Source organism: Ptiloglossa arizonensis, chromosome 13 (genome assembly GCF_051014685.1).
Source record: "Ptiloglossa arizonensis isolate GNS036 chromosome 13, iyPtiAriz1_principal, whole genome shotgun sequence".
Classification (NCBI taxonomy): domain Eukaryota; kingdom Metazoa; phylum Arthropoda; class Insecta; order Hymenoptera; family Colletidae; genus Ptiloglossa; species Ptiloglossa arizonensis.
In genome coordinates this window covers 6,055,935-6,081,849 of record NC_135060.1, presented here as the reverse complement: position 1 = coordinate 6,081,849, position 25,915 = coordinate 6,055,935, and the positions used below count along the sequence as shown (strand labels likewise).

General features: G+C 26.7%; 6 protein-coding genes across 13 annotated transcripts; 2 read left to right on the top strand and 4 right to left on the bottom strand.

Annotated features, from left to right (window-relative positions):
- Positions 1–18: 18 nt before the first annotated feature.
- Positions 19–3,163, bottom strand: Taldo (transaldolase). The gene is made up of 6 exons (XM_076325129.1): positions 3,014–3,163; positions 2,009–2,132; positions 1,104–1,343; positions 902–1,027; positions 623–759; positions 19–546 (listed from the first exon to the last, which is right to left on the bottom strand). Exons 1-6 carry the CDS (start codon positions 3,108–3,110, stop codon positions 272–274), a joined length of 999 nt encoding a protein of 332 aa, XP_076181244.1. The 5' UTR covers positions 3,111–3,163; the 3' UTR covers positions 19–271.
- Positions 3,164–5,454: 2,291 nt separating this feature from the next.
- Ugalt (UDP-galactose transporter) lies at positions 5,455–7,765 on the bottom strand. Its single transcript, XM_076325128.1, has 6 exons — positions 7,640–7,765; positions 7,341–7,566; positions 6,736–6,806; positions 6,526–6,645; positions 6,204–6,418; positions 5,455–6,133 (listed from the first exon to the last, which is right to left on the bottom strand). Exons 3-6 carry the CDS (start codon positions 6,752–6,754, stop codon positions 5,486–5,488), a joined length of 1,002 nt encoding a protein of 333 aa, XP_076181243.1. The 5' UTR covers positions 6,755–6,806; positions 7,341–7,566; positions 7,640–7,765; the 3' UTR covers positions 5,455–5,485.
- On the top strand, positions 7,473–9,360 carry Dim1 (thioredoxin-like protein Dim1). Of its 4 annotated transcripts, none has more exons than XM_076325133.1 (4): positions 7,473–7,483; positions 8,299–8,401; positions 8,538–8,674; positions 8,898–9,360. In XM_076325133.1, the coding sequence occupies exons 2-4, from the start codon at positions 8,324–8,326 to the stop codon at positions 9,109–9,111; spliced, it is 429 nt and encodes a 142-aa protein (XP_076181248.1). In that variant the 5' UTR covers positions 7,473–7,483; positions 8,299–8,323; the 3' UTR covers positions 9,112–9,360. The 4 variants fall into 4 exon arrangements, with proteins under 4 accessions (XP_076181248.1, XP_076181245.1, XP_076181246.1 ...); XM_076325130.1 differs by lacking the exon at positions 7,473–7,483 and adding an exon at positions 8,022–8,114; XM_076325131.1 differs by lacking the exon at positions 7,473–7,483 and adding an exon at positions 8,036–8,186.
- Positions 9,361–9,971: 611 nt separating this feature from the next.
- On the bottom strand, positions 9,972–17,293 carry LOC143153683 (tyrosine-protein phosphatase 10D-like). 4 transcript variants are annotated; one of them, XM_076325127.1, is made up of 16 exons: positions 16,697–17,286; positions 15,503–15,930; positions 14,389–14,715; positions 13,850–14,173; positions 13,436–13,777; positions 13,045–13,332; positions 12,760–12,963; positions 12,526–12,631; positions 11,434–11,660; positions 11,259–11,335; positions 11,049–11,183; positions 10,856–10,978; positions 10,628–10,776; positions 10,429–10,564; positions 10,286–10,352; positions 9,972–10,219 (listed from the first exon to the last, which is right to left on the bottom strand). In XM_076325127.1, the coding sequence occupies exons 2-16, from the start codon at positions 15,915–15,917 to the stop codon at positions 10,152–10,154; spliced, it is 2,988 nt and encodes a 995-aa protein (XP_076181242.1). In that variant the 5' UTR covers positions 15,918–15,930; positions 16,697–17,286; the 3' UTR covers positions 9,972–10,151. The 4 variants fall into 4 exon arrangements, 1 of the variants encoding a protein (XP_076181242.1); XR_012993888.1 differs by lacking the exon at positions 9,972–10,219 and having other exon boundaries at positions 10,429–10,575; positions 16,697–17,290; XR_012993889.1 differs by lacking the exons at positions 9,972–10,219; positions 10,286–10,352 and having other exon boundaries at positions 10,628–10,736; positions 16,697–17,292.
- Positions 17,294–18,541: 1,248 nt separating this feature from the next.
- Positions 18,542–21,192, bottom strand: Rpl10ab (ribosomal protein L10Ab). Its single transcript, XM_076324982.1, has 5 exons — positions 21,063–21,192; positions 20,149–20,304; positions 19,483–19,631; positions 19,085–19,257; positions 18,542–18,780 (listed from the first exon to the last, which is right to left on the bottom strand). The coding sequence occupies exons 1-5, from the start codon at positions 21,065–21,067 to the stop codon at positions 18,610–18,612; spliced, it is 654 nt and encodes a 217-aa protein (XP_076181097.1). The 5' UTR covers positions 21,068–21,192; the 3' UTR covers positions 18,542–18,609.
- A 482-nt stretch (positions 21,193–21,674) lies between these two features.
- On the top strand, positions 21,675–25,872 carry LOC143153807 (TBC domain-containing protein kinase-like protein). 2 transcript variants are annotated; one of them, XM_076325375.1, is made up of 14 exons: positions 21,676–21,941; positions 22,129–22,341; positions 22,440–22,689; positions 22,815–23,043; positions 23,119–23,393; positions 23,465–23,611; positions 23,683–23,803; positions 23,978–24,139; positions 24,206–24,383; positions 24,452–24,658; positions 24,762–25,021; positions 25,091–25,218; positions 25,338–25,500; positions 25,567–25,872. In XM_076325375.1, exons 2-14 carry the CDS (start codon positions 22,137–22,139, stop codon positions 25,672–25,674), a joined length of 2,433 nt encoding a protein of 810 aa, XP_076181490.1. In that variant the 5' UTR covers positions 21,676–21,941; positions 22,129–22,136; the 3' UTR covers positions 25,675–25,872. The 2 variants fall into 2 exon arrangements, with proteins under 2 accessions (XP_076181491.1, XP_076181490.1); XM_076325376.1 differs by lacking the exon at positions 25,567–25,872 and having other exon boundaries at positions 21,675–21,941; positions 25,091–25,201; positions 25,338–25,478.
- Positions 25,873–25,915: the final 43 nt, after the last annotated feature.

Below are 25,915 nucleotides of genomic sequence, written 5' to 3'. Positions count from 1 at the left end.
AATAAATAACGGAATTGATTACTTTCGAAATTGATATTTATTTGAAATAATTTTGTTACAAAATACAACTTTTCCCACAGAAATTTCACTTTTATTTAATAATAAACGCGTTATAATTCTTATGTAGTTTTATACATTATTCTTACATCGTTTTAAAGATACAAAGAATGGAATGTATCATATACCGAAAAACGAATTATTAATAGTTTACAATATTGTTATTTACAAACGTTCATTATATTGAGAATCTGCAAAAGTATTTTGCTCATATTTAAGATTGAATTTTTTCTTGTAGTAATTTTTCCAGTTTGCGTACATCTACTGCAAACTTACGAATGCCTTCGCTTAATTTATCTGTTGCCATTTGATCTTCATTAAGTAACCACCTAAATTTGGCTTCATCTAAGCTGATCTTTTGAAGATCACATTTCTTTGCTGCTTCCATTGTAAGTACTTTACTATATGGTTCATTACTTTTTTCTAACTCTTCTAATAACTTTGGACTTATAGTCAAGAAATCACACCCAGCCAGTTCCTTAATCTCACCTTAACAAAATAATTGTATAATATTTATTACAATAATAATTAATTTTAGTACAGCTTTATAAAGATAAATACTTACCAATATTTCTAAATGATGCACCCATAACAACAGTTTTGTATCCAAACTTTTTATAATAATTATAAATTTTAGTTACAGATATAACACCTGGATCTTCTTTAGGCTCATAAGACTTTTTGTCTGTATTTGCTACATACCTATAAATTTATTATGGTAAATAATAATTTAAAAACTTTCCAAGATTTGTGAATTAGTAATTCTGTGTTATATATATAATAGATATATAGATCGGATTAGGTTTACTATTTTATCATTTCAAATTGTATAATTGTATCTTACCAATCTAGAATTCTACCAACAAACGGTGAAATAAGAGTCACACCTGCTTCTGCACATGCAACTGCTTGTGCAAAAGAAAATAGAAGTGTCAAATTACAGTGAATTCCATACTCTTCCTCCAATTCTCTACAAATATAAATTTCGTAATTTTTAATTTAAACTTCACCTTAAATATTTTAACAATTATAAGTACCGAACTTACTTTGCTGCCTGGATACCTTCCCACGTAGAAGCAAGTTTAATTAACACACGATCTTTATTTATGCCAACTTCTTCATATAAAGCAATTAAGTTTTTGGCTTTTTCAATGCTAGCGTCTTTATTGAAAGACAACCTAGCATCTACTTCTGTAGAAACTCTTCCAGGTATAATATTTAAAATCTCTTTACCAAAAAGAACACACGTGATATCCAAGGCTGCTTCAATTTGTTCTGTCAAAGTGCTGAAACAAATAGGTCCGTTTTCATTTACTTCATTCAATTAAAATGTTATTGCAAACATCAAGTTATTACATTGGTTTTACTATTACCACTATCACCACATTGGGTAAATAATTTTGTCTTTTCGCATACTGTGGTTCATGTTCTTCCTTTTCTTAATTTTCATTTTTTTTCAAATCTTAATTTTCTTCCATTCTTAATATTAATCTTCATAAAATTTTCTATATTTTCATCTAGATTTATTTTCATTTCTTTGCACTTCTTGACACGTATACTTTTTTCATTTGTATGTATCTTTATTACTTTGTAATTCCTATAATGTCTTAAGTCAACTTTTACTGTACTACATAAATTCAATGAAAATCTAACTACTAAATGAAATGTTATCTACATTTTCTAATTACACTAGTAATTAATTACAAAAGTATATGTAAATAATTAAATAATGAACTATTTCTACTAATTAGTGCTAGTGTGTTATTTTTTATTATTTCTAGATACATTATGTTCAAATAAATTTTGAAAGAATTATGAAACAACATAAATGTTTTCTTACATCAATATAGAGCTGATTTAGATAAAAATGTAAAGAATTTATTTTTGTTATAGTAATGTACTATTTCATTTAGAATATCTATGCTGATTTCATAATATGAAAAATACTTACGATCCAGATTTCTTTCCATATTGAACAGCTTTATCTATCAAATGTGCATATTTTTTTTGACCAGCTGCAGCAAGGATCAAAGATGGATTTGTAGTCGCATCTATTGGTTTAAATTGCTCCATAGCTAAAAATATTTTATACATTTATTAATTAAATTAATATGGATTATCTTCTTTTTCTAATAAAATTGATTTTTATGTAATACAATGTTCAATAGTCATGTCTCAAGAGTTATCTCGGATATCCATAGGTCATAGCAATAACATAATAATTATCTAAATTATAGGTTACTTAATATGATAAGAAGTTAAGAATTGTCTCTTATTCTATTAAATAAAGTGTAACTTAAAAATCATTAGGAAGAATAGTAAAGATAAAAAACAATAATTTTATAGTAAAAATTCACTAGTCTTTAAATGTTTTAATGGAAATAAATCAATTAATATATTTTAAAAATATTGATTCTATGTTCAAGAAAGAAGTGAAATTTAAATAAAATCGTCATAGGTTTTTATAAAAATAATTGCAAGTTCTATTTTTTACAAAAATATCAATTTTCAATAATATTGACAAAATTGACGATTCCTAAATAAATAAAAATAATTTTTAATTATTTTTCCAGAAACATTCTGGAAATAAAAAGAAAATAATTAAGGAATCATTATAAAGAAAAAAAAAAACAAAAAAAACGCTGTCGTAACATCAGACGATTTTGTAATTTCCCCTACTACTGTACCCATAATGTAATCTGAATTCAAACAAGTATTTTTCCTTCATGAAAATTATTTACATTTTATAGCAATACTTGTACATATTTACGATTTAAATCTATCGTATAACGAGTAGGTATAACATTTCTTTTTATAAGCAAATATGTTCTTATATCTAAAAGATAAACTAAAAATGCGCTACAAGCATTTCTCCTGCCACGCTTTCTGATAGTCACCTTCACCTTTGCCCGAATCTATACTAATTCTAAATTCGTTGAAATTTTCATTTATTCACCTTGAAAATCACCGGTATCGGCGACAATTGTTGTGATTTCCTTCAGCTGCGTCAACGAGCTTGTCATCTTGACTTTCTTTAATTGAGACTCGCTCATTCTTTCCGATACTTTTATATACTACTAAGAGATCGTGATTTTTGCCTCGTAAGCTAGAATAACCAACAGATATGTTACAGGGTTACCAACTTGTACAAAATTATTGCTCAATTCTCCTTCATCATGACTCGTGAAAGAATGATCAAGAATTAGAAGTAAAAATATTTAAAATATTATCATAAATAGTGAATAACCTTACATTTAAATAAAATAATAATTTAAATGTAACATAAAATCCAAAGAAATAACACATTTTTTTTAATTGGGGAAAAAATTCAATATAGTTTTGTTTATTTGCAACTAAATATATTTTTTATGATTATATCAAGAGATACATCTCAAGTTCAAAATTTTATTTAAAAATTTTTAATTGTGTCATAAAATTAGACAATTCAACTACTTCATATTCATATTTTGTTTACAATAATATTAATAATTTTCTGAACTATAACTTTTACAAATTATTTACAGGTGTACAAGTCTGAAGTGCAAATTGCAGACAACGGATGGCGCACCAATGCTGTTTATGGTATACAGATTTGATATGTACACCATTTTGTTGTGCCACTAATAAGTGTCAGAGTGATAAATTGAAAAAGTGTTTTAATAGTGTTGTGTTGCTGTGTTCAATATATCGCAATTTATACCAAGCAAAGAGCATTCGCGGACAGCATTAATTTTTTGTTTACATTTGAAGAAAACTGCTGCTGAATGATACGTTACTTCAAGAAGCTTATGGTAAACATGTTACATCCCAAGATACGTGTGAAGAATGGTTTTGGCGTTTCAAAAGTGGTGACTTCGATGTTGTAGACAAGGAATATAGAAAACCGCCAAAAAGACGAAGATGTGGAATTGCAAGCTCTGTTGGACGAAGATGATTCACAAACACAAAAACAACTCGCAGAGCAATCAAACGTTAGTCAACAAGCTGTCTCTAATCGCCTACGAGAGAGAGGAAAGATTCAGAAGGTTGGCAGGTGGATGCCACATGAGTTTAACGACAGGCAGATGGAGAGGCGCAAAAGCACATGTGAAATTTTGCTCGCACGATACAAAAGGAAGTCGTTTTTACATCGTGTCGTTACTGGAAATGAAAAGTGGATTTATTTCAAGAATCTCAAACGCAAAAAATCATGGATAGACCCAGGTGTACCATCCATATTGACCCCAACACAGAATCACTTTGGCAGAAAGACAATGCTCTGTGTTTGGTGGGACCAGAAGAGTGTGGTTTATTATAAGCTGTTAAAATCTGGGAAAACAGTTAATACTGAACGCTACAAACAACAATTGATCAATTTGAACCATTTGTTGCTTGAAAGAAGACCAGAATGCCAAAAGAAGCAACACAAGGTCATTTTTCTTCATGACAATGCTCCATCACATATGTGGAATGGATACATTGGAAGCACTTAGTTGGAAAGTTCTACCCCATGCGGCTTGTCTGCCAGATTTGGCTCCTTCCAATTACCACTTGTTTGCATCGATGGGTCATGCACTTGCTGAGCAATGCTTTGATTCATATGAAGATGTGAAAAAATGGCTCGATGAATGGTTTGTGGCAAAAGGTGAAGATTTTTTTGGAGTGGTATCCACAAATTGCCCAAAATAAGGGAAAAATGTCTAACTAGTAATGGAGTATACTTTGAATAAAGCAATTTTTTATCATTCTTCCAAAAATAACGTGTTATTTTGGAAAAAATATCTGTATTCCATACTTGTACACCTAGTATTTATATGTACATTATAATATTTATATTTATTGATAATTAATTTAATTAAGTACAATTTAAATGTAAGTAAATGTTCTATTTACGAATTAAATTAACTTTTTAAGACATATATATTTATATCTACAATTATACAAAAATATATGGTTTAAAGAAAAACAACTATTGTCTGTATATATGCTTTAATGAGATATCTCTCATTATCAGAGATATATGTCTGAATATACAATGCATACATTAATTAAAATATTTTTATATACCAAAGTATATAATAAGTTTGTTAATTTCATATAAAAATGTGCTCAAATTTTTTGTAGTCAATTTTTGTATGACATACAATAAATTATATGTTTTTAACATATTTAAATTGGTATTATTCATCTGTAGATTATTGAATTGTTTTCATGAAACAATGTACTTGTCTTTAGATCATGCTATTATTTATTATTAGTGTTGGGATGTTGATTCAAATTCTTGTATAGGACATACAATGAAATACTGATAAAATGATATGACATAGATATTAATATATCAACTGCTTGGCTGTCACTTCATTCGAAGAAATATACTAAACTATTTGTTTGCGTGAATACATTAAAAAATTCTCTGCATTCAATAATATCACGTTTATTGTAATTTAAATCAGACCTTTCCAGTCAGAGAATGTTTATCAATGAATGTAGTTTTTGGTTGGTGTCCATACATAAATATTGAACATATTACCAAAAAAGCGCCTAAGGAAAACTTGAGAGTTAAATTAAAATCAAAAATGTATATAGAAGCTATACAAGAAATGATAATGGCTAAAGATGTGGCAAAACCTTTAAGTATATTATCAGCATATTTAACTACCATGGCAACAATAAGACCTCCTCCTGCTTGAAGCACAACTAAGTAATAAACAAACAAATCAAAGCCGAAAAAGAAACCTTGCTTTTGTAGAACTTTACCATCACTTAAAACACATGTAATTAAACCAAAAGGTAGTGATAGTAAGCTTAACTGTACATTTCTCATCCACAATGAAACATCTGAATCTTTGATTATTTTCTCAAAATATATTCCAGCAAAACCTGATAAAAAGCATGCACTTAGTGCAGCTGAGAATCCAAGTGTATGATTTTGTTCTATACCAGATGGTAAAGTACTGTCTGAGTTTTGTGCCAATTGTACTAATACTACTCCTATAACTAATAATACTAGAGCTCCCCATTGGGTATTTCTTAAGGATCTTCGGAGTATTATTACAGCAAAAAATGCTGTTGTCAAAATTTTTAGTTGGTACGTCACCTAAGAAATAACATATTTAAGAACTTTCAACAATATTATTAGGTAAAGAGTATAAAATGATGCTTTATACCTGATAAGTTGCTGCATCTAAATTAGATGCTGATACATATAGTAGATTATTTTGTATAATGTACAAAAGTGACGGCACACATACTTTCAAAGTATCAATTGGTTGTTTTATAATTGTCAATTTTAGAGAAGTACAAAATTTTAGGAAGTTTCCTTCTTCAATAAAAACTAATATCAGGCATGTTATAAATTTAACAACTTCTGCCATAACAACAGCTACAAAAAAAAACATTTAATCATTATAAAATGATAATTGATAGAAATTTTGTACAACTATTAAATATTTCAAAATGTGTCAACTTATAAAAATTGAATGTATGTACCAGTTGAAGAAAGAAACATATCTCCTGATCTTGTACGTGCATAGCGCATACTAAGTCCAACCAAGGCATTTTGCAATGTGAGAGTAATCAAACTGAGGTATTTTAGTCCTTGACTACTTTCTGCAAGATAAATTTTTAAATATAGAATGAGTAATTAATATTCATACATAGTATTTTTTAACAACAACCAAAACATAATTATATATTTACTTTGTTGCGAGTTAATCATAATTATAATTTTTATAGATGAATTTTAAATATGAAAATTAATGTCTCCATATCTGCAAAATAATATCTTTTATTAATAAAATAATTATACATAAAACACTCTTTAAAAAGTGTAGTTAAATATATGAATAATTCATTAAATGAATAGAATACTGATTACATTATAGGTAAATTTTTATAATAAATAAAATATGAAAGATGTAAAAATTGCTATATGTAAATGTGATAATAAATAATTGCAATATTTAAGGACATATTCAAGAAAAAGTAGGAATTATTATAACAATACATAGTGCACTAATAATTAAACAAATCTAATACAGAATCTACTCATAATATATTCATTGTATTATTTGACAAACATTAAAAAATTGCAATTAAAGTCTTAATGAACACAATCACTGCAATTACGTGATACTACCATTAATAAGTTATTAGATATTTTATATTAGTCTTCTACAAAAAATTAAATATATTAAAAATTAAATTAAATTTTACTTTTAAGAATGAAGAAAAAAAAATTTTTATTTTTTAATGAATAATTTAACAAATATAATAGTTTTTTCTATGAATATTAAAATACTTACATTTATTTTCATGTTTATTTATTGAAAAATACGGCATGATGTGCATGCACAGAAAATGTATGACACGTTGTCATTTGTGCGGTCTGGGTTAGGCATCACTTAGTATCACTTTCTATCCAATACAGGAAAACAGGTAACTGCAGGTAACAACGAATTCAGCGCGTAATGAACATCCACTAAATATACCAACTTCACTTGCATTATTACCAGTCAAAATATAAAACTTCTAGAATAATATAAATTTAAAACATTAAATTCAAATTTAATTTAATTGAAGTATTAAATTTTATCGTACATACTGTATAATAAATTGATTTTTGTCTTCAAAATTAAAAGAAATACATATCAATTTTGAAACACCTAAATCTAATAAAACTTCAATATCGATACAAAATTTAATCATAAAGCTGCTACTATTAAATATATTTGGAAAAAATATACAATAATACAAATAAAGTTCGAATAAAATATGGCTAGTAATTTCTGATGAAAAATATATGAGCTGTTTAGCGAACGCAATAAAACAAGGACATTTTAATTTTTATTAATACATTCAATTGGATGGTATTAATCTTTTCATGCGAAGAAAAAGTCACTAGCTTTAGTACCAATTAAGTCGCCTACTGAGAAGGAGAAGAATTTCGGTTGGTATTGAAATTGGTGATTTCCTCCTCATACTGCCAAAATTAATGATACCAGGTGTTCAGTAACAATGATGTCCATTTTTGAATATAAAGTATACGTATATTGTTTGAGAGTAAGAATATATAATTTGTGAGTTGTATTTCTAACCATGTTATAAACAATACAAACATAGTTGATTGTTTATAAGCAATTTTGTTAAATGTAATCATATTTATATGATCATTTTATCTACAAACTAACAAAAAGTGTTTTAATTGTGCATGTTAAAAATGTATTATGTTAATAAATAAATTTCTATCTACATTTTTGTAAGGTGTGTTTGACAAAAAAATATCATAATGTCTTATATGCTATCACATCTTCACAACGGATGGCAAGTGGACCAAGCAATTTTATCAGAAGATGATAGAGTAGTTGTAAGTTTCTTATATTATATTAGAAGTTGAATCTAGAATTTAAACATTTTGAATGATTAGTATATAATTAAAATTTACTGATGCTTATGTTGAGTAAATTATATTAAAATATTACATAAGAATTACATTTATTTAGGTTATTAGGTTTGGTCATGATTGGGATCCGATGTGCATGAAAATGGATGAAGTTCTCTATAACATTGCAGAAAAAGTTAAAAATTTTGCTGTTATTTATTTGGTTGATATTACACAAGTACCTGATTTCAACAAAATGTAAGTCTTGGAAAATGATAATTACATAAATTAATTTCGGGTAAAAGTAACAGTTGTTACAGTTTTTTGTTCTACAATACATTCTTATAGTAAACCATATAACTTTTTTAAAATTGTCGTAGAATATTATTGCATTAGTGGATAAAAATAAGTTTAACATTATTTTGAGCAGTAGTCTATAAAACCATGCTTTTAAATCAGGTATGAATTTTAACTTTCATAGGTATGAATTATATGATCCTTGTACAGTCATGTTCTTCTTCAGAAACAAGCATATAATGATAGATTTAGGAACAGGAAATAATAATAAAATAAATTGGACCTTAGAAGATAAGCAAGAAATGATTGATATTATTGAAACAGTCTATAGAGGTGCCAGGAAAGGTAGAGGTTTGGTTGTTTCACCCAAAGATTATTCTACAAAATATCGCTATTAATGTATTTAATTAATAGGGTTTAATGAAAGTATTTTTACATTGATTCATGTCAGTGCATTGATGAGCAAATGTGTTAATTGTATTTATAACAATAAATAATATTATTTTGTGATTATAAATAAACATTGAGTTATACATAACATATATTTATATAATTTATTTTAAAATAAATATAAAAATGTAATATATATTTTTGGATTATTAATTTTACATTTATACACAAAATTTATTAAATTTGTTTAAACTTATTATGTTATTGTGTTATAGAATTATTCTTTTTTATCACTTAAACAATTTTTTATCATTTTGAAAAGTATGATCATTAAATTTTATATTATTTATATCAAGTATTCCAAAGAATTAAACTTCTAAAACTAGATTTTTAATTATAGATTAAATAAGGATTAAAATGAAAGGTCATAGAGAAGTCTTGTGTACTTTAGATACGGTATGGTATACTACGATTTCAAAGTACCTCAAGAACTTTGGTTACTCTAGATACGCTGTTATTTGTTATTACTCGTGTGTTAGTAAAATTAATATTTTTGATACTTCCCATCTTTAATAAAATCCTAAATTACTATTGTCTCATAAAGAAAATATATTATAAAATGATCTTAAGGAGTCTATAGATACAGATAAATTATGTTTTTATATTGTAACAATGAAATTTATTTTAAATATTACTAAAAATTTAATATACATACTACTGTATGTTATGAATTTGCAAATGATGTTTTAGGAAAGCTAACAATTTTAAATGTGTATGAAAGATTAAAAGATTGAGAGGACAACAAAATGAGCAAAGTAAAATTATAGTTAAAATATTTGTAATAATATTACAAATTAACTATATAGTATACCTTATATTCATTATATTGATTAACATATTCACTTTGTAACATAAAATAAATTTTTCATTATTCCTATTATACCTTTTTTACATCATTAATAGTATGCAAAATAGAAACAAATATTTAAAAACCATTTATAATAATTTTTTACAGACATATTTCAAAGTTGTTGACTAGAGTTGTATTCTAATTTAGTATTAATTTTGATTTTTTAGAAGTCCTCTCACTCAATGGATTCATAGGTGGTGGTTTATCTGTAAAAAAATTATGATTTTAATGTGTTTAAAAAAAATGTATTAAATTTTACATAATAAACTTACAAGTTTTTAAACAATAAGGATTCTTCAGTACTTGTTTTATACAATTGTATATATAAGCATATTGACTCTAGAAATTAAAAGATAGATTTAACAGAATATAATTTATGTTACTATAGGTATACAATATTTTTTTATTTTCTTACTTCTTTTTGTACCATATTTATTCTATGATGCCGTAGTCTATATACTGTTCCAAAGACATCTAATTTTCTATTATCTCGAAGATGTTGTAAAAGTATATCTATTGCTATGAAAGTACCAGTTCTACCAATTCCTGCACTATAAAAATACTTTATGGTTTTATAAAAATAAAATAACTTCAACATTATATGATATTATTACCTGCAATGAATAAGAATATATCCTTTATTAGCTAAAATATTGCGACGTATAATCTGACAAAAATGAATCATTGGATCAAAATCTTCAGGAACATTATGATCTGGCCAGCCTTTAAAATGTAAATGTATTATATTTCTTTTTTTATTTTCCTGTAACATTGTACTTATATTTAAGAAAATTCCATTTATAAATAGCAATACTTTTCGTAAAATCTATTAAACTTTTCACCTTTTGCAACACTAATGTTCTTTGCATATAAGATCTATAATCTAATTCACTTGTACATCTTATATCCATATTTTCATATTTAAAAGTTTCTTTAATTGTTGGAAAATATTGATAACATTTCTCCTGTAAAGTAATTTTATATTATTTGCATATTAGTAAATATTTAATTCTGTTCAAATAAAAAAAAATTTACTTTGCCCTTTTCGACTAATTGAGTCAACATAACTATGATATTGATATCATATTGCTCTATCATTCTCCAAAAATCAAATGTGGTTTCTTCTTTTGGACCTTGACCAGCTATATATTCATTTTCTCCAGTGTAACCCTAAAAATAATTTGTATGAAAGTAATGTAAGTTTGGTACATTAATTATAGTAATTCAGTATATTTCTTTACTTACTCTTATAAAGGATGCATTGATATAGTCAGTGTTAGGATCATTGTCAATTACTTCTAATTTAACTCTTGAAAAATCATCTGAAAATATATAATAGATTTATATCAAATATTAATATAGATTTAATAAAATTATACATTGCAGTGATACTTTTATTTATTTAAATATAAATTTATACATGGTAAAATATCAGAATATCTGTTTTTCTTCTTATTAGCTTGAAGACAGGCACTATTTGTTGGCATTTGTAAATCCACACTGAGAGTTTGAAGTAATAGAAATTCATTGCTTAACTTTCCAGGATTGTCAGTAAGTTGCTGACAATGAGTTATAAATTTCTTTTTTGAAAAAGGTGTAGGAACTGGTGAACCAGACATGTCAGAGTGTAAAAACCATTGAAGTATCCTAAAGAATATAAATTCTTAAATTTTTTAATATTTGTAATTATATATACACATTTTAATTTTTAATGTAATTTAATGTAGAAAAAAAGATAAAAACAATACTACCATAAATATTTATTGATTTTGCTTAAGAAAAGGAGTATGATACTTAACACTGGTAAATGTAAGCATAGTTTAATTATAAAAATTCAATGGTAATAATTATTTGTAATTCACACACTTTGTAAAGAAAATAAATAATGATCCATCCTTCCAAAGACTTAATGTCATAATTATATTGCTATTTTTTGACTATAGTGAACTATATACCAAAACTTCTGTGTATTTAATATTTAACTTATTTACACACATTGAAAAATATAATTTAAAAAGTATTTCTGTATAATTTCTCAATAATTATTGCACGATTAAGCAACAGTTTGATGCCTATTAGACATAATGTAATGTGTATTTTAACATGTATGGCAGACATCTGCATTCAGTGACCTTGTTACTTCTAACTATAGTGTTCTTCTGAGTCACAAGAGAAATATTGATTATTTCTCATAAATGTATATCTGGTTTCTTTCTTGGTTTTTTATACATACATGTGTAATAATATTTTACTTTCAGTTAAATCTGTAGCTTTATACAAACCAAAATATACATGATTTAATAAATACAGTGCTTTGTAGCATATAAAAATATCCTTAACAAGTATATTATATGTATTAATATAATAAATTAAAATTATTAAAATAAATGTAAGATTTTAATAGTACATTGTCTAAAAATTTACAGATATCAAGTGTGCTAAGTATTTCATTTTATAACTTTTAACTGTATAAATAGGATTTGAACACGAATACAAAGTAAGTTATACTTACACTTGGAGTGAACATTTGCGAATCAATAACATCATTGTTGTTAAAATCCCCAAAAATAAAATACCAAAAACGATTCCACTAACAAGTCCAATGTTTATTTCAGCATCTAAAATGAAACAAAATATTTAATTAATAAAATAAAATGTTATCAATGATATAGAGAGCTATTTTAAGAATAGTGATAATATTATTCTTTAAAAATAATAATAGTGTAATAAAGTACAATATACTAACTGGTTTTTACTAAAAATATTGTAGAGTCAGCATAACCACCACGTGTAAATGCTCGCATTCTAACATGATACCACGTGTTTGATTTAAGAGGTCCATTGCAATAAACTCGTTTATAGGTATTAGACGAAATTTCCTTACAATTTGTATCTTCACCAAGTGTATACTTCACTGCTTTCATGTCACCATAGTCAGCAACATAACTAGCTATAAGAAAATGTAAGTTAATAATATCTTAGGTATTTTATCAGTAAATTTATCTACTTATTCTAAAAGTATATCACCTACGATAAGGATTCCAACATAGTCTAGTTGCTTGGTAGGGTACTGTAAAATCTTGTAACATAGCTTCTTCCCAAGAAGAAATGTTTGGCCATGTATGATTATGTAAATTAAATCTGGTATATGATGCAGTATTATATTCAGTTCTTGATACTATAATAGAATAATAAATAATATCACCATTCGTATCAGGAAATAAAGGAAGCAATAAAGTAGCTGATGTTGTAGATTTTCGTGCTTTAGATGGATCTATAGTTATAGATTTTATATAGTCTTCATCTGGCTGAGGTGGAACTACAGAGGTATTTAATAATAAATAAAATAATGTAATAAGATATCAGTTTAAAAGATTTTATGTAAATCTATTATTTCATATAATTTAAAAGTAGGTACATACTATCAGCAGGATATAAAATGTTACTGTAACTTGCAGATTGCCCAAAGACTTCAACTTCCTTGATTTTTACAGATACTTCGAAAGTATAATTGTACTCTGCTTTTAAATGTTTTAAATTGATTGCGGCCATATCATTTTTTGTAATTTCACTTGGAACATGTTTATTAATTGAAAAAGAATGTGGTGCATGATTAGTTCTAGTTCCATGTATAAACACCTTAAAATATTCTATTACTCCATTTGAAGAACATGGAAGGCCCCATGTCAAAATAGTATCCAAAATATTTGTATTATTTCCATTATTTGTAATAAAATATGAAAAATTGGTTACCATTTCTGAAACTAAAATTATCAATGGTATAGTAAAGTATCATTTTATTTAATTATTCAGAGTGCTCCTTATTGAAAATTTACCTCCAGCTGGTGTTTGAAATACTAAATATTCACTATAATTTCCCCAACCTGCAGTTGTCTTTGCTCTAATTTTTGCTTTATAATTTGTATACGCTCTTGCATCTAAATATTCAAAAGTGAATGTAGAACCATTCAAATTTTGTATTATAATATTTTCTTTTGGTGATTTTGGAGTACACCAATTTGGCACTAGGAAACCTACTTCCCATTCAAGTGTAAGTTCAAACTCATTTAGATTTCCTGCTAAATACTTTGGTGTTTTCCATCCAAGTACAAATTGTGAATGTGTTATATTTATAATATTAAATATAGGTGGAGACGGTACTACAATATTATTAGACAATATATAATATTAAATATACATATATTATTATTTAAAGTTTCTATTATGATTTTTTTAATTTATTATTTGGTTTCTTATTTCTATTAAAATAGATAATTAATATATACAACATACAAATTTATGCATTTCAATTGAAACCATGCAACCATAAAACTCAACATGCTACAATTTTATAGTACACTATAATTTTACTTACTGTCTTCCAATGTTGTTACATTTATCGATTCACTCAATTTACTCAATTTTATTTCACTAATTATATACGCCCAACATGTATATGTTGTATATGGACTGATATTTTCAATTATTGAATTTATAATAAGAAAGTCATCTTGAACAGGGAAATTTATCAAAATTTCTGTTGTTCCATTTAGAATTTCATAACCATGACCACTGGTTGTTGTATAATTGCACATAACTTTCAAAATACAATTACTATTGCATTTTTCTATTTTCCATGAAAGCAATATGTTATTGGATGAAACAAGAAGTTCTTTAGAATTTAATATTGGTGGCTTTGGCACTACAAAAAATATAAATAAGTATTTAGAAATATTTTACATGATAATTATGTGTACAACAAATTTTTTATAAGTTAGTGCCGTTTTTACTAGTACAATAATCATCTTTATTATTATCTTCACCTGCTCCATTAATGTAAATAGAGTATGAAGAACATGCATATAGGTTGCTTATTATCAGATATGTTACAATTGTTTATTTTTAAGAGGGCTTTCATCTTTGAAACTTGATAAAATAGGGTTTCTCAGGCAATTTTTTTAGAAAACTATACAGCTAATCAGTTTGAAACATCATATATATTCCTCATACTTTAAAAGATTATGAAAACAAAAAATTACAGAGAAATGTATATAATTATTTGTTATTATTTTTTAATGCAGTAAAGCTTTAAAAAGCACTTTTTGGCGTGCAAGTTTTCTAAATAAAAAATTGACTTCTTTGTACCAAAAAGAAAAAATGGTTAAATTCAAAATTTCTAGATAATCGATGGAATAGTTTTCGAAAAATTTTAATATTTTCAGAGTTTATTCTCTACACTTTATATTAATAAAAATGGCAAAAAGAAGATTGTTTACCATTTGCAAAGGCAAAAAACCTATAAATTTCATACATTCTTTCGATTTGTGAATGAAGACAAAATTCTACGGAAATTTTTAAATACAAATAATTACTTCTATAAGGGTAAAAGTTGATTAGAAATTAATTATAAGAATATACAAATAAATTTAAAAGAAACTTAAACTTGATTAAATATTATAATTCAGGTAAAGGACTTTTCTTTACTGTACCCGTTGCGTTATAAGTTGATGATTCATTTTTTATATCATCTATTGAAATTATTTCATTGTCATTCAATTCGTAGAGCGGACTAAATGTATGTTTAAATTTTTTAATGAAATCATCGATCGACGTATTAAGAGAAGATATATTAACATCATCGCTCTTCGTATCATTATTGAACAGAAACTCGCTTGGAACGATTTCTGTTATTTCATCTGGAAACTCTTCTATCTCAACGGGTTGTTGTAAATATACATCGCTTGTCTCAAGAGTCGTCGTATATTCTACGTGGTTCCAGAACGAAATTCCTTCTGATTCACTTGTTATTTTATGTTGTTCTATATCAAATGAACTATTCCCGGCAAACACGTAGAAAGTTTGTAGCGCGGAAATTAGCAATCGTAATCGTTTTCTCAGAATCATGTTCCCCAGAAGACTGAAAATCGAAACGAAGAAATGATATGTCTAGAACAAATCGGTTTTATTATGATCGATGAAAAAATATTAACTACATAAAACGTCGAGTTGTTTATGATAATCGGGCGATACATTTACGCACATCGGACCGTTGGTGTTTGATGTGATTGTTTAAAGAAATCATATCGTAACTAAAACGGGAGCAGATATTGATTTTCTGCGATAAACTTATATTTTTTCTGGAACTGACTTACGAATGGAATTATCATACACTTCTCGAATTATTGATTCAGAACTAAAATCCTCAATGAATTAATGCATCGTAGACGTTAACTCTATAATGCATAATTTTTTTTATTGTAACTGTAATTATATTTATATATTGAAATGTAGTAACAAATATTGTTTTTAATCCGTCATTAATTATTATTTTAAAGAAATATATATATATATACATACATACGTGTGTGTGTGTTATATAATGGATTATTCACTACACCATATATATATATATAATGAAGAGCTTTTGCATAATATGCTATATGTAAAAAATCAACCAACATCAAATAATGTCCGTGCGCGGTTCAACCAGTATATTTGTAATATATAATTATTATTGTAAAACTAAATTGATGCAAATATACACAACTGTACACTGTAGCAGTTGAATAAGAATATCTATTCTCTCTTTAATTTCAATTGATTTCTTTAACTTTAATTTACCCATTTTGTTCAATAAGAATATTAACAATTAAAATATTAATTATGAATATTTATATATTTACCGTGTGTATTTAATATCATGTTGACCAAAATGTTGAACGAAAATTTTGCATTACTTTAAGTCGTTTACGATATTTTAATATAAATATTCTAAATTCTAAAGGCTACAAAATTAGCCGCTTTTCGTCTGGAACATTTCGCAAGCTTGATCGATGTGCTATTACCATGTCAATCATAATTTCAACAATACTTTGTTACGAATCATCGTGACAAAAAACAACTTTATTATCCTGTACCATCCAAGTCCGCCGAAGTACAATTTTTCAAGTAGCATTATTGTTCACCGATACATCATGAAAGCATGTTCTATGTTATTATGAATAGAAGTCCATTTCGCGCACAAATTCACTCTTTTATTCGTTTTAACAAAAATTTCTTTATTTCCCGATGATGAAATAAACGGTTCGGTACTTGCTACTCAACTCACAGAATAAAGTAGCAAAGATACGAAAGACTATTTTAAAAATGTATTACGTCAGCTGTTCTCTCGATAATCATTGTCTGACCACTTACTGACAGCTTTTTGGCAATTGCCCCTCTAATCATTAATATCGCTGATAAGAATCTGGAATCTATTCTAAACACTCTCAAAAGTGCACTTTGCACTACTTTATTAATCAAATGTGACTATGATATTCACTTCGAATATATTAACTTCTTTTCGTAATTTTTATTTTATACTTGATATTGCATTCGCAGAATTGCAACATTATATTAAAAATACTTGTGTTGTGTACACATAATACTTTTACTTAATTATTGATAAGTGACAATGGAAATATGGTATAGAATATTAAGTATCTTCAATTTGTGAATACGATAGACATAATGTTGCTTATTTAAATATAAATTATAAAATACATAGCAAAGCATTGATCTTTTCCACGGTTCATATCCTCTGCACTTATTCGTTCAACGACAGTTAAGTAATTAACTCACGAAGTTGTGACGTGTTCAAAGATTTATGCCCTCTCATCAAAGTGTTTCTATTAGTTTTCTTTATGAATCGCATTCACGATTGCTAGAACTATAATTACTTTGTCGCAGTTGATTCTATGATAGCAAAATTACGTTATGATAGATCGTAGGATGGAATAAGACAAGGATATGTCTTCAAGCTTGCAATTACATTCACTACTTCTTATGAAACGAAATTGGAAACTATATGCTTCTTAAAAGGGAAATGTTCGAGGTAGCCCCCTTAAAGTTTTCAAAAATAGCACGTATATGATGGCTCAATCCTTTACCCTCCACATGAATACATCTACACGCATAAATGAGTGATTAGAAGAATTGTAAAACGTATCTTTCGACATGTATTTCAGGATTTGATGGAGTGAGTTTGGTTAATTGTTTGTAAATTATTTATATAAATATTTTCTTATATATATTTTATTTTGGTAGAATATTGAATAAAAATATATCCAAAATGTAGTTATTATTTTGACTATATTTGTAAAATTAATAAAATTTTTTGTTAATTGCAAGGCACATAGTAGTGAAGAATATTAAACAAATATTGTTATAATTATCAATTTTATAATTGTTACATTTTTTGTGTATTAATTATTAATCAAATTACGATAATATGTTCATATTCAATCATATTATCATAAAGAAAGTTGTGTGTACTCAATCAATAACGCACGTTATAAAAGAATAAAACGTTCACACGTGACCAAAATATGTGATCTCTACTTTCAAGACAATATCTTTTACGACTGATTTTAAAAATTTTTTAGACACGGTGTAGTTAAATTTAAAGACTACAATATTTATGTAATGTTGCATGTTAATTTTTATAAACGAAGATGTGAGAAATTCGGTATGATAAAAGCATAACATGATTCAACAATTTTCCATTCTTTTTTTTTATTCGTTTAATATACATTCAAAAGTATTTATATTAATTGATTTAATACAGCCTTTGAGGAGGTCCCATGGAAGATTTAATGTGAAGCGAACGCACGTTCTGCCAATGTTTTTTCAACAATGAAACCAAGAAGTTAATTGATAGGTGTACATTTTGTACCAGTTCATCTGGAGTCATTTCCACATGTCCTACAGCTACTGACAGACATAATACCTGGAAACAAATTACTTTTACTTTTAACTTTGGTAGCCTGATATTGTTGCTAATATACTATGTAACAAAATATTTAAATGTTTTGCTGCACAAAACTTAGGTGCACGGTGCATTTATTAGAATAATAGTCAAGGCTGTTGCCAATTCAGGAATTTTTATGTTATACATATCGACTTTACATTGTAGGATAATAGCCTTATTTATTTCACGAAATTATTAGAAAAATAAGGTCGGAAATCAATAACATTGAAAGGGTTTATAGAATTTACAACTTGCTAACAATTTTTGCAATTATAAAATATACCTTTTTCATTTGAAATTTTATTGTAGCTTTCACCTCGTCGATCTTTCCAACCATAGATTCCTGATGTGATAAAAGACCAGGAAATTTACCAGCCTTGTTAAGACCCGGACCAAGAATACGTGGAATCTGCTTGATTAAGGATTCACTGGCCAAGAAAGCATCATATTTCTTGGCTACACAAAAAAGCATATGTTTAATTTTGAGTTATATTAAAGTATAAAATTAAAAATATGTCTCAACACGGATTGAGGTACGAAGCAATAAAACACAACGCCCTCACCAAGTGAAGAATTTAATCTTCTTCCGTTCGACGACCATAGCTACCAGGATTTTTTAATAACGATGGTGCTTTTTGGAAGGCAAATAGCAAATTTATAAAATTACAAATTTCTAATTACCTAGTTTCTTTACAAGCTTTTTATTCTTGTTCAATTTTTTCAATGCTTCAGCATCCATATATGGAATATTATTAGCTTTAGCTTCATCACAATGTTGTTGATCACCCAAAACACATACTTGCATCTTTGGTCTTGGTATGTTCTTTAGTCTTTAATAAAGATAATTTATATGGTTAATTATAAAATTAATATCTTTTACAATACTATATATTTATTTCACTTGCACAACTTAACATTGATTTATGAAAATCTTTTTAAAAATAAAACTTGAAATACTATAATATTTATTAATCAATTATTAAATAAGTGTGAATACAATTGTCAATGTTCTCAAAAACATGGATAATGATCCACATAAATCATTCAGATAATACATGCAATGTAATTTTTCATCATAGAACATTGGCTTCAAAAATTGATTCAATCAAATTCTTACCACATTATATATTAACTTACCAGCAGGATCATGAGTCATGATCCTGTAATAAAAATTACGGTAAAAAACCTCCCCAATTTATTTAAGACCCTGGGTAAGGGTCCGCTAAGGTAAAACCTAGCTTCCTGACTTTAGATGAGGCAATCTTTTCAGGTTTGGTTTAAAAAAAAAACCTCTTCTAATAAATATTAAGTGCTGAAAAGAATCCTCAATGTCAGGTAAAAACATACTTGACGGTGCCTGAGAAACGTTTGTCCTTTTGTGGATCATAATTCTTCAAACCAATTTGGAGTTCCACAGTTTCTAAGAATGCCCTTTTTTTATCTTGTGAGTGTTGAATGACGGAATTTGCACATTCATAGAGAGTATCACGCGATACTTTAGACCTATTAGTCAAAATATTTATCATAAGTAAAACCACAATTAGAATATTTGAAATATGTTAGAGATAAAAATATTGTAAATCTTATTATCAATCACTTTGGACTTCAAATTTAATTAGCTACAACCGATACCTAATACATAATCGTATTTTCACTACACGATTAAATATTTGAAATTATATTTAAAAATGAATCTTTTTATTACCGACAATTCGAAGCTTACTGCGTAAACGGCATACTTATAGAAATAATAGATATTATAAACGAAGCGTTTTTTCACGTGTATAAGTTAATTTTTGTGTAATTCATTAATTTATTGAACTATTTTATAAATGGAAAAAATAGTTTTTATTTGTTCAATATTTAAATGTCTATATCACAGTAGAGTGTGTTTGATAGTATACAATGAGCAATTTTATTAAACTACAAACAACGGTAATAATAAAAAATAAAAAATATAAGATAAATAAAAGATAAAATTGTTAGAGAATCACACTAGATAATTATTTATGTTAAACATACTACAATTTTACAAACTATTTCACAAAAATATTTCGTCGACAGATGGTTACAAAATTGTGAGAGAATGAGGAAAGTACCATGAGGTACGAAGATTAAACTACTATAATACTTGAAGTCAGTCTTATTTTAAAAAAAATATTAATAACTACCTTTGAATGATATATTAAAAGAAAGAATTTTAATAGTAAGAAAAAACTGAAACGTAGGATTATTGAAATATGGATAGATTAAATACTCACGTCATTTTAACTATAGATGGAACACCAGCACCGAACGAGAAGAACCAACCTACCGCCCGACTAAAACCGGAAAGAAATACTTTAACACGACCAAGCAGAACTATGCCAATTACGATGTGCAAGGAATTTATTTTTATAGACAGGAACACGCATAGCTGTTTTAAGATTCTGTATTACAGTTCATCAAACTGCCACAAGTGGCGCACTAAAAATATGATTTAAATATGGTTTAAATAGTGTTCTTGAGATATAACCCATTAATTTTTTTCACTTTATTTTCGTAATTATACAACACAATTATTTTTATTTTTATATCACTATGCTTTCAATATAGTATAGAATAGTTTATGCCCTTTTATTTATTTTACAGCTTTTATTTATTTAATTATGTTTGTTGATATAATATAATTACAATTTACAGTTTTTGTATAAACATGTAAATTATCGTAGTCATAAGTTTTATTTCCATTAATAAAACTTTCTTTAAATTATTATAAATCAGAGAACCTATCACTTCATAGAAATTTTATCGCGTTGTACGCATAAATGTATATGTAGTTATAGATAGTATGATTAGAAGCGTATTGTCTACACAAACGACGTCGTTTCATGACATAACTAAGAAATGTCAGGTTTCGACAAAGTGGGTGTTCTTGTCATGCATCGTGATAAACAAAACCGATAGACACATCTACCATTTGAATTATTTTACAAATGGTCACATTAAATAATTCAATCATGAGGAAAATTAAACCTAAGAAATCTTCGAAAGTATTTCTTTTATAATTAGTGATTTTATAATAATTGTTTCGAAATTAATAATATAAATTCTCACCGATCTATGTTTTGGAGTTGCATAAAAACGTATTAATAAATTAAGTACGTACAATATACATTGATTTTCTGTGGTGTATAACATAATTCGAGAAGGAATTATTAATTTTTATTTAAATATTTATATATTTTACCTAATACGAATTTAGTATGAAGTTTATTAAACTATTCATATACAAAGTATTTGTTATTGCATTAAAATTATTTGATACAATAATGATTTTCATTGTAGAGTTAGAAATGTGTCCAGCACTTTTAGAAAATGAAGAGCGATGTTTTGGTGGAATAACATTTTTTGCGCAAAGTCATCCTGTTGAAGTTTGCGGTAGTAATGGTTTACCTCTTACCCCAAATTCAATAACTATATATGGAAAGTCTCAGTTCCTCAAAACTATACTTCATCCAAATTTATCAACTTATCTTGATATAATTAGAAGCAAACATGGTAAAAATTGCATTTATAAATTTTAGGATATAATACATTTTTTACCCAATCATATAATATAGATTAATACCAAGTAATGTAAACTAATTTTTTTATAGAAAGGATAGTAGTGGTTACAGAGTACAATGGAGATCCATTAAGCAATAAGGAAAACTTAGGCATAGATGATATTATGAAAATAACATTTCAATGTTTATTAGGCTTGCAACATATGAATACATTAGACTTAGTGCACAGGCATTTAAATCCTGAAAATATACTCATTAATAAAAGTGGAAATGTACAATTATATAATTTTGGTTTATACTATATGACAGACAATGGAAAGAATGTATCTTTCCCTATTGGGTATATATAAATAAAATATTTATTAATTTAAATGAGTTGATACTTTGTAAATACAAGAAAGAGACAAATTAAAGAAGTTTATGTTGATGTATGATACAATATTTGTTATATATATTTATTTACAGTTATCCAAAGTACACAGCACCAGAAGTATTTTTAAGTCCTGGTATTAGCAGTCCAAAAGTAGACTCTTGGTCTTTGGGTATGGTTATTGCTGAATTATTATTAGGAAGATCAATATGGCCAGGTGTGAAGTTATCTCAATGTTTACGGAAAGTTCTTAGTTTAATACATTGTGAAACTTATGTATTTGAACGTCTTGCAAGAGAAACTAATTGCTACAACATTTACAAGGTTTTAATTCTCCATATTACAATATAACAACTTTTGATTAGTTCTTAAAATATTAATAATGAATTATTATATTAGGAATTGCCTGATAAAGTAAAAGAATTTGTAGATTCTTGTCTTCAAATTCACCCTTCTAAGCGTAAAATACCAGAGGAATTGTTAAAACTGCCCATATTTGAAGAGTTTTTATTAAAAAATGAAAAGGAAAAAGAAGAAAATCTTTATAAGAATGTTATTGTTAGAAAAATGGATGAATTGTACTATTTATGGCAGCTGGCAGGTGGAGACATTACTGTGGAATTGAAGAAACAAGGACTGATCAGATCAAGACCACCTATTTTGTCTATTCCAAAGTAATTATGAAAATATTATGAAAGTTTATATTGCTTGAAATTGAGGAAAGTTCTATTAATTTTTTTTTTAGTCTAGTTATACTTTTAGGTCAAATGTTTGGTCGTAAAGACAGTGCTGGTTTACTTGACTTGCGTGTAGTAAAAGTTCCACTTGATACACTGCGTCAACGATTATCTCATATTCCATATATAGCAAATTATCCATGGTTAACAAATCAGTAAGTATAATGGTATTAAGTATATAATCTATTTTTCCTTTAAATTTTATTGTTTACCAATTTTTGTATAGAATGCGTGTTCAATCGCAAGAAGATTTAACCGATGCTGCCTCTCAGTTACCTTTAATTATAAGAGAGAGGGATACAGAATATCAATTTTATAGGATTGTTTTATACGATAGATTACTACAGGTAATTGTATTTCAAATTCATCAAATTTTTGAATAACTACAGATTTTAACTATGATTTTGTAATATGTATTTGCTAAAGAAATATTTGAATTAAAGTTTATATTTATAATAAAGTAAATCTAAGTTACACTAAAGTTTTTGTATCTATTTATTTATAAGTATAATGTAATTTAGGTTTATCCAATTACCCGAAAAGCAATTATAGAAGAAGCACACAAAGATATACCTCCACCTGTTAGAGGAGCTGTTTGGGCAGCTTTACTTGGTATTACTGGTGATATTCAGAAACGCTATGACATGATTGATAAAGAAACACCTACTCATACAGATCGACAGGTAATTAATCAATAGGTTGTATAATATTGTTTACTTTCATACATTGGATTATTAATAATTTCGTAGATAGAGGTAGATATTCCAAGATGTCATCAATACAGTGAATTATTATCATCTGGTGCTGGCCATGAGAGATTACAGAGATTACTGAAAGCATGGGTCCGGAATAATCCTCATTATGTTTATTGGCAAGGATTAGATTCACTAACAGCTCCATTTCTTTATCTTAATTTTGATAATGAAGGTAATAGGTTGTATTTCTAAAGTTGAATATGTTATTTCTAAATTTAATATATAATATTTTCATTTCAGCTAGGGCATTTGAATGTCTATCTGCATTTATACCAAAATATCTTCATAAATTCTTTTTGAAAGACAACTCTGCCATTATACAAGAATATTTAGGAAAATTTTCACAAATCATAGCATTTTATGACCCTCAGTTGGCTAATCATCTTAGATCAATTAACTTTGTACCGGAATTGTTTGCTATACCATGGTTTTTAACAATGTTTTCACGTAAGTTACATGTCAATTATGTTAGTATTATATTGAAAATTATTCAATATTGCAGTACTATATCTATTTACTGATATATATTTCTTTAAACTTTTTGTTTTAGATGTATTTCCACTTCACAAAATACTTCATTTATGGGACAAACTTTTGTTAGGAGATTCTTCATTTCCACTTTTAGTCGGTTTAGCAATATTAAAACAGTTGCGTGACTCACTTTTAACTTCGGGATTTAATGAATGTATTCTTTTATTTTCTGATCTTCCTGAAATAGATATAGAATTATGTGTTAAAGATTCTATGACAATGTACCAAAATACACCAGCTAGTATTACATATAGAAAACATCAATTTAATCAACCAAAGGTATTAAAATATATTTATACATTTTTCTTATTATTTTAAAAAGTTAAAATATGAAGTACTGCATTGTAGGACGTAAATTGGCCAGAATCAGAACCAGAAACTGAAAAAATGCCGAAAATTAGTGTTGATGACTTCTTAAATTTGTTAGACACTAATTTTGAGAGATTAATAGTCGTTGATGTACGTAATAATAATCAGTGAGTATCTTATCTGTAGGAGGAAAAATATTTCAGTTTGCAATCACTTTTAAATATTAATATTAATTTTTAATTTGTTATTTATTAATCGCTGAGTTGTAACCATTTTCGTTTTATAGGTTTGAAAGAGGTGCTGTAGTAGGGAGTATCAACATTCCATTTACAAGTGTACAACTTTCTCAAACTCAAATTGAAACTCTTGGACCACATGCCAAACCACTTGCAGAAAGTAAAAACAGTATTGTTGTAATTATTGGGCCAAATGATCAAAATAATGCATTGGTAAATATCATTTGAAATTGTTTGATATTTTAAATTTCAGCATTGAAATTTAAATAGTTTCTCTAGTTTGCAGATTTTCTTGTAAAGTGTGAAATTATGGGAGTATGTACTTTACAAGGAGGAATTCATGCTTTGCGATCAAAGTCTCCAAATGTTATAGTAGCTGCGCGTTAAAAGTAACATTTAATTATTTCAAATATGTAAAAGTCTACATTTGTATATATATAAAAATATTGATTTTATTATGTTACTTATATATCTATAAATTCTTACCTAGTTATAAATATTGTAAAGAATTATTATGTTACTTTATTCTTAATTATTATAATACTTGTAACAATTTCGTTATAAATAAGTTGTTGTGAATACGAATCATGCCTTATAAAATTGAAAGAATTGAAACTTTGTTACATTA

Coding starts and splice junctions, on each gene's coding strand:
- Taldo (XM_076325129.1), bottom strand. CDS start 3,110: ATGAGCGAGTCTCAATTAAAGAAAGTCAAGATGACAAGCTCGTTGACG. Junction 1,344..2,008: donor TATGGAAAGAAATCTGGATC/GTAAGTATTTTT, acceptor TATTTGTTTCAG/CACTTTGACAGAACAAATTG. Junction 760..901: donor GTTGGTAGAATTCTAGATTG/GTAAGATACAAT, acceptor ATAAATTTATAG/GTATGTAGCAAATACAGACA.
- Ugalt (XM_076325128.1), bottom strand. Junction 6,419..6,525: donor TATGTTTCTTTCTTCAACTG/GTACATACATTC, acceptor TTTTTTTTGTAG/CTGTTGTTATGGCAGAAGTT. Junction 6,134..6,203: donor TAGATGCAGCAACTTATCAG/GTATAAAGCATC, acceptor GTTATTTCTTAG/GTGACGTACCAACTAAAAAT.
- Dim1 (XM_076325133.1), top strand. CDS start 8,324: ATGTCTTATATGCTATCACATCTTCACAACGGATGGCAAGTGGACCAA. Junction 8,402..8,537: donor CAGAAGATGATAGAGTAGTT/GTAAGTTTCTTA, acceptor ACATTTATTTAG/GTTATTAGGTTTGGTCATGA. Junction 8,675..8,897: donor GTACCTGATTTCAACAAAAT/GTAAGTCTTGGA, acceptor TAACTTTCATAG/GTATGAATTATATGATCCTT.
- LOC143153683 (XM_076325127.1), bottom strand. CDS start 15,917: ATGATTCTGAGAAAACGATTACGATTGCTAATTTCCGCGCTACAAACT. Junction 14,174..14,388: donor TGTAACAACATTGGAAGACA/GTAAGTAAAATT, acceptor ATAATATTGTAG/TACCGTCTCCACCTATATTT. Junction 11,661..12,525: donor CGCAAATGTTCACTCCAAGT/GTAAGTATAACT, acceptor TATATTCTTTAG/GATACTTCAATGGTTTTTAC.
- Rpl10ab (XM_076324982.1), bottom strand. Junction 19,632..20,148: donor CGTTTCTCAGGCACCGTCAA/GTATGTTTTTAC, acceptor TCTTTATTAAAG/ACTAAAGAACATACCAAGAC. Junction 18,781..19,084: donor TAAAATTTCAAATGAAAAAG/GTATATTTTATA, acceptor ATTTGTTTCCAG/GTATTATGTCTGTCAGTAGC.
- LOC143153807 (XM_076325375.1), top strand. CDS start 22,137: ATGTGTCCAGCACTTTTAGAAAATGAAGAGCGATGTTTTGGTGGAATA. Junction 24,384..24,451: donor TCTTAATTTTGATAATGAAG/GTAATAGGTTGT, acceptor TTTTCATTTCAG/CTAGGGCATTTGAATGTCTA. Junction 25,219..25,337: donor GATGTACGTAATAATAATCA/GTGAGTATCTTA, acceptor TTCGTTTTATAG/GTTTGAAAGAGGTGCTGTAG.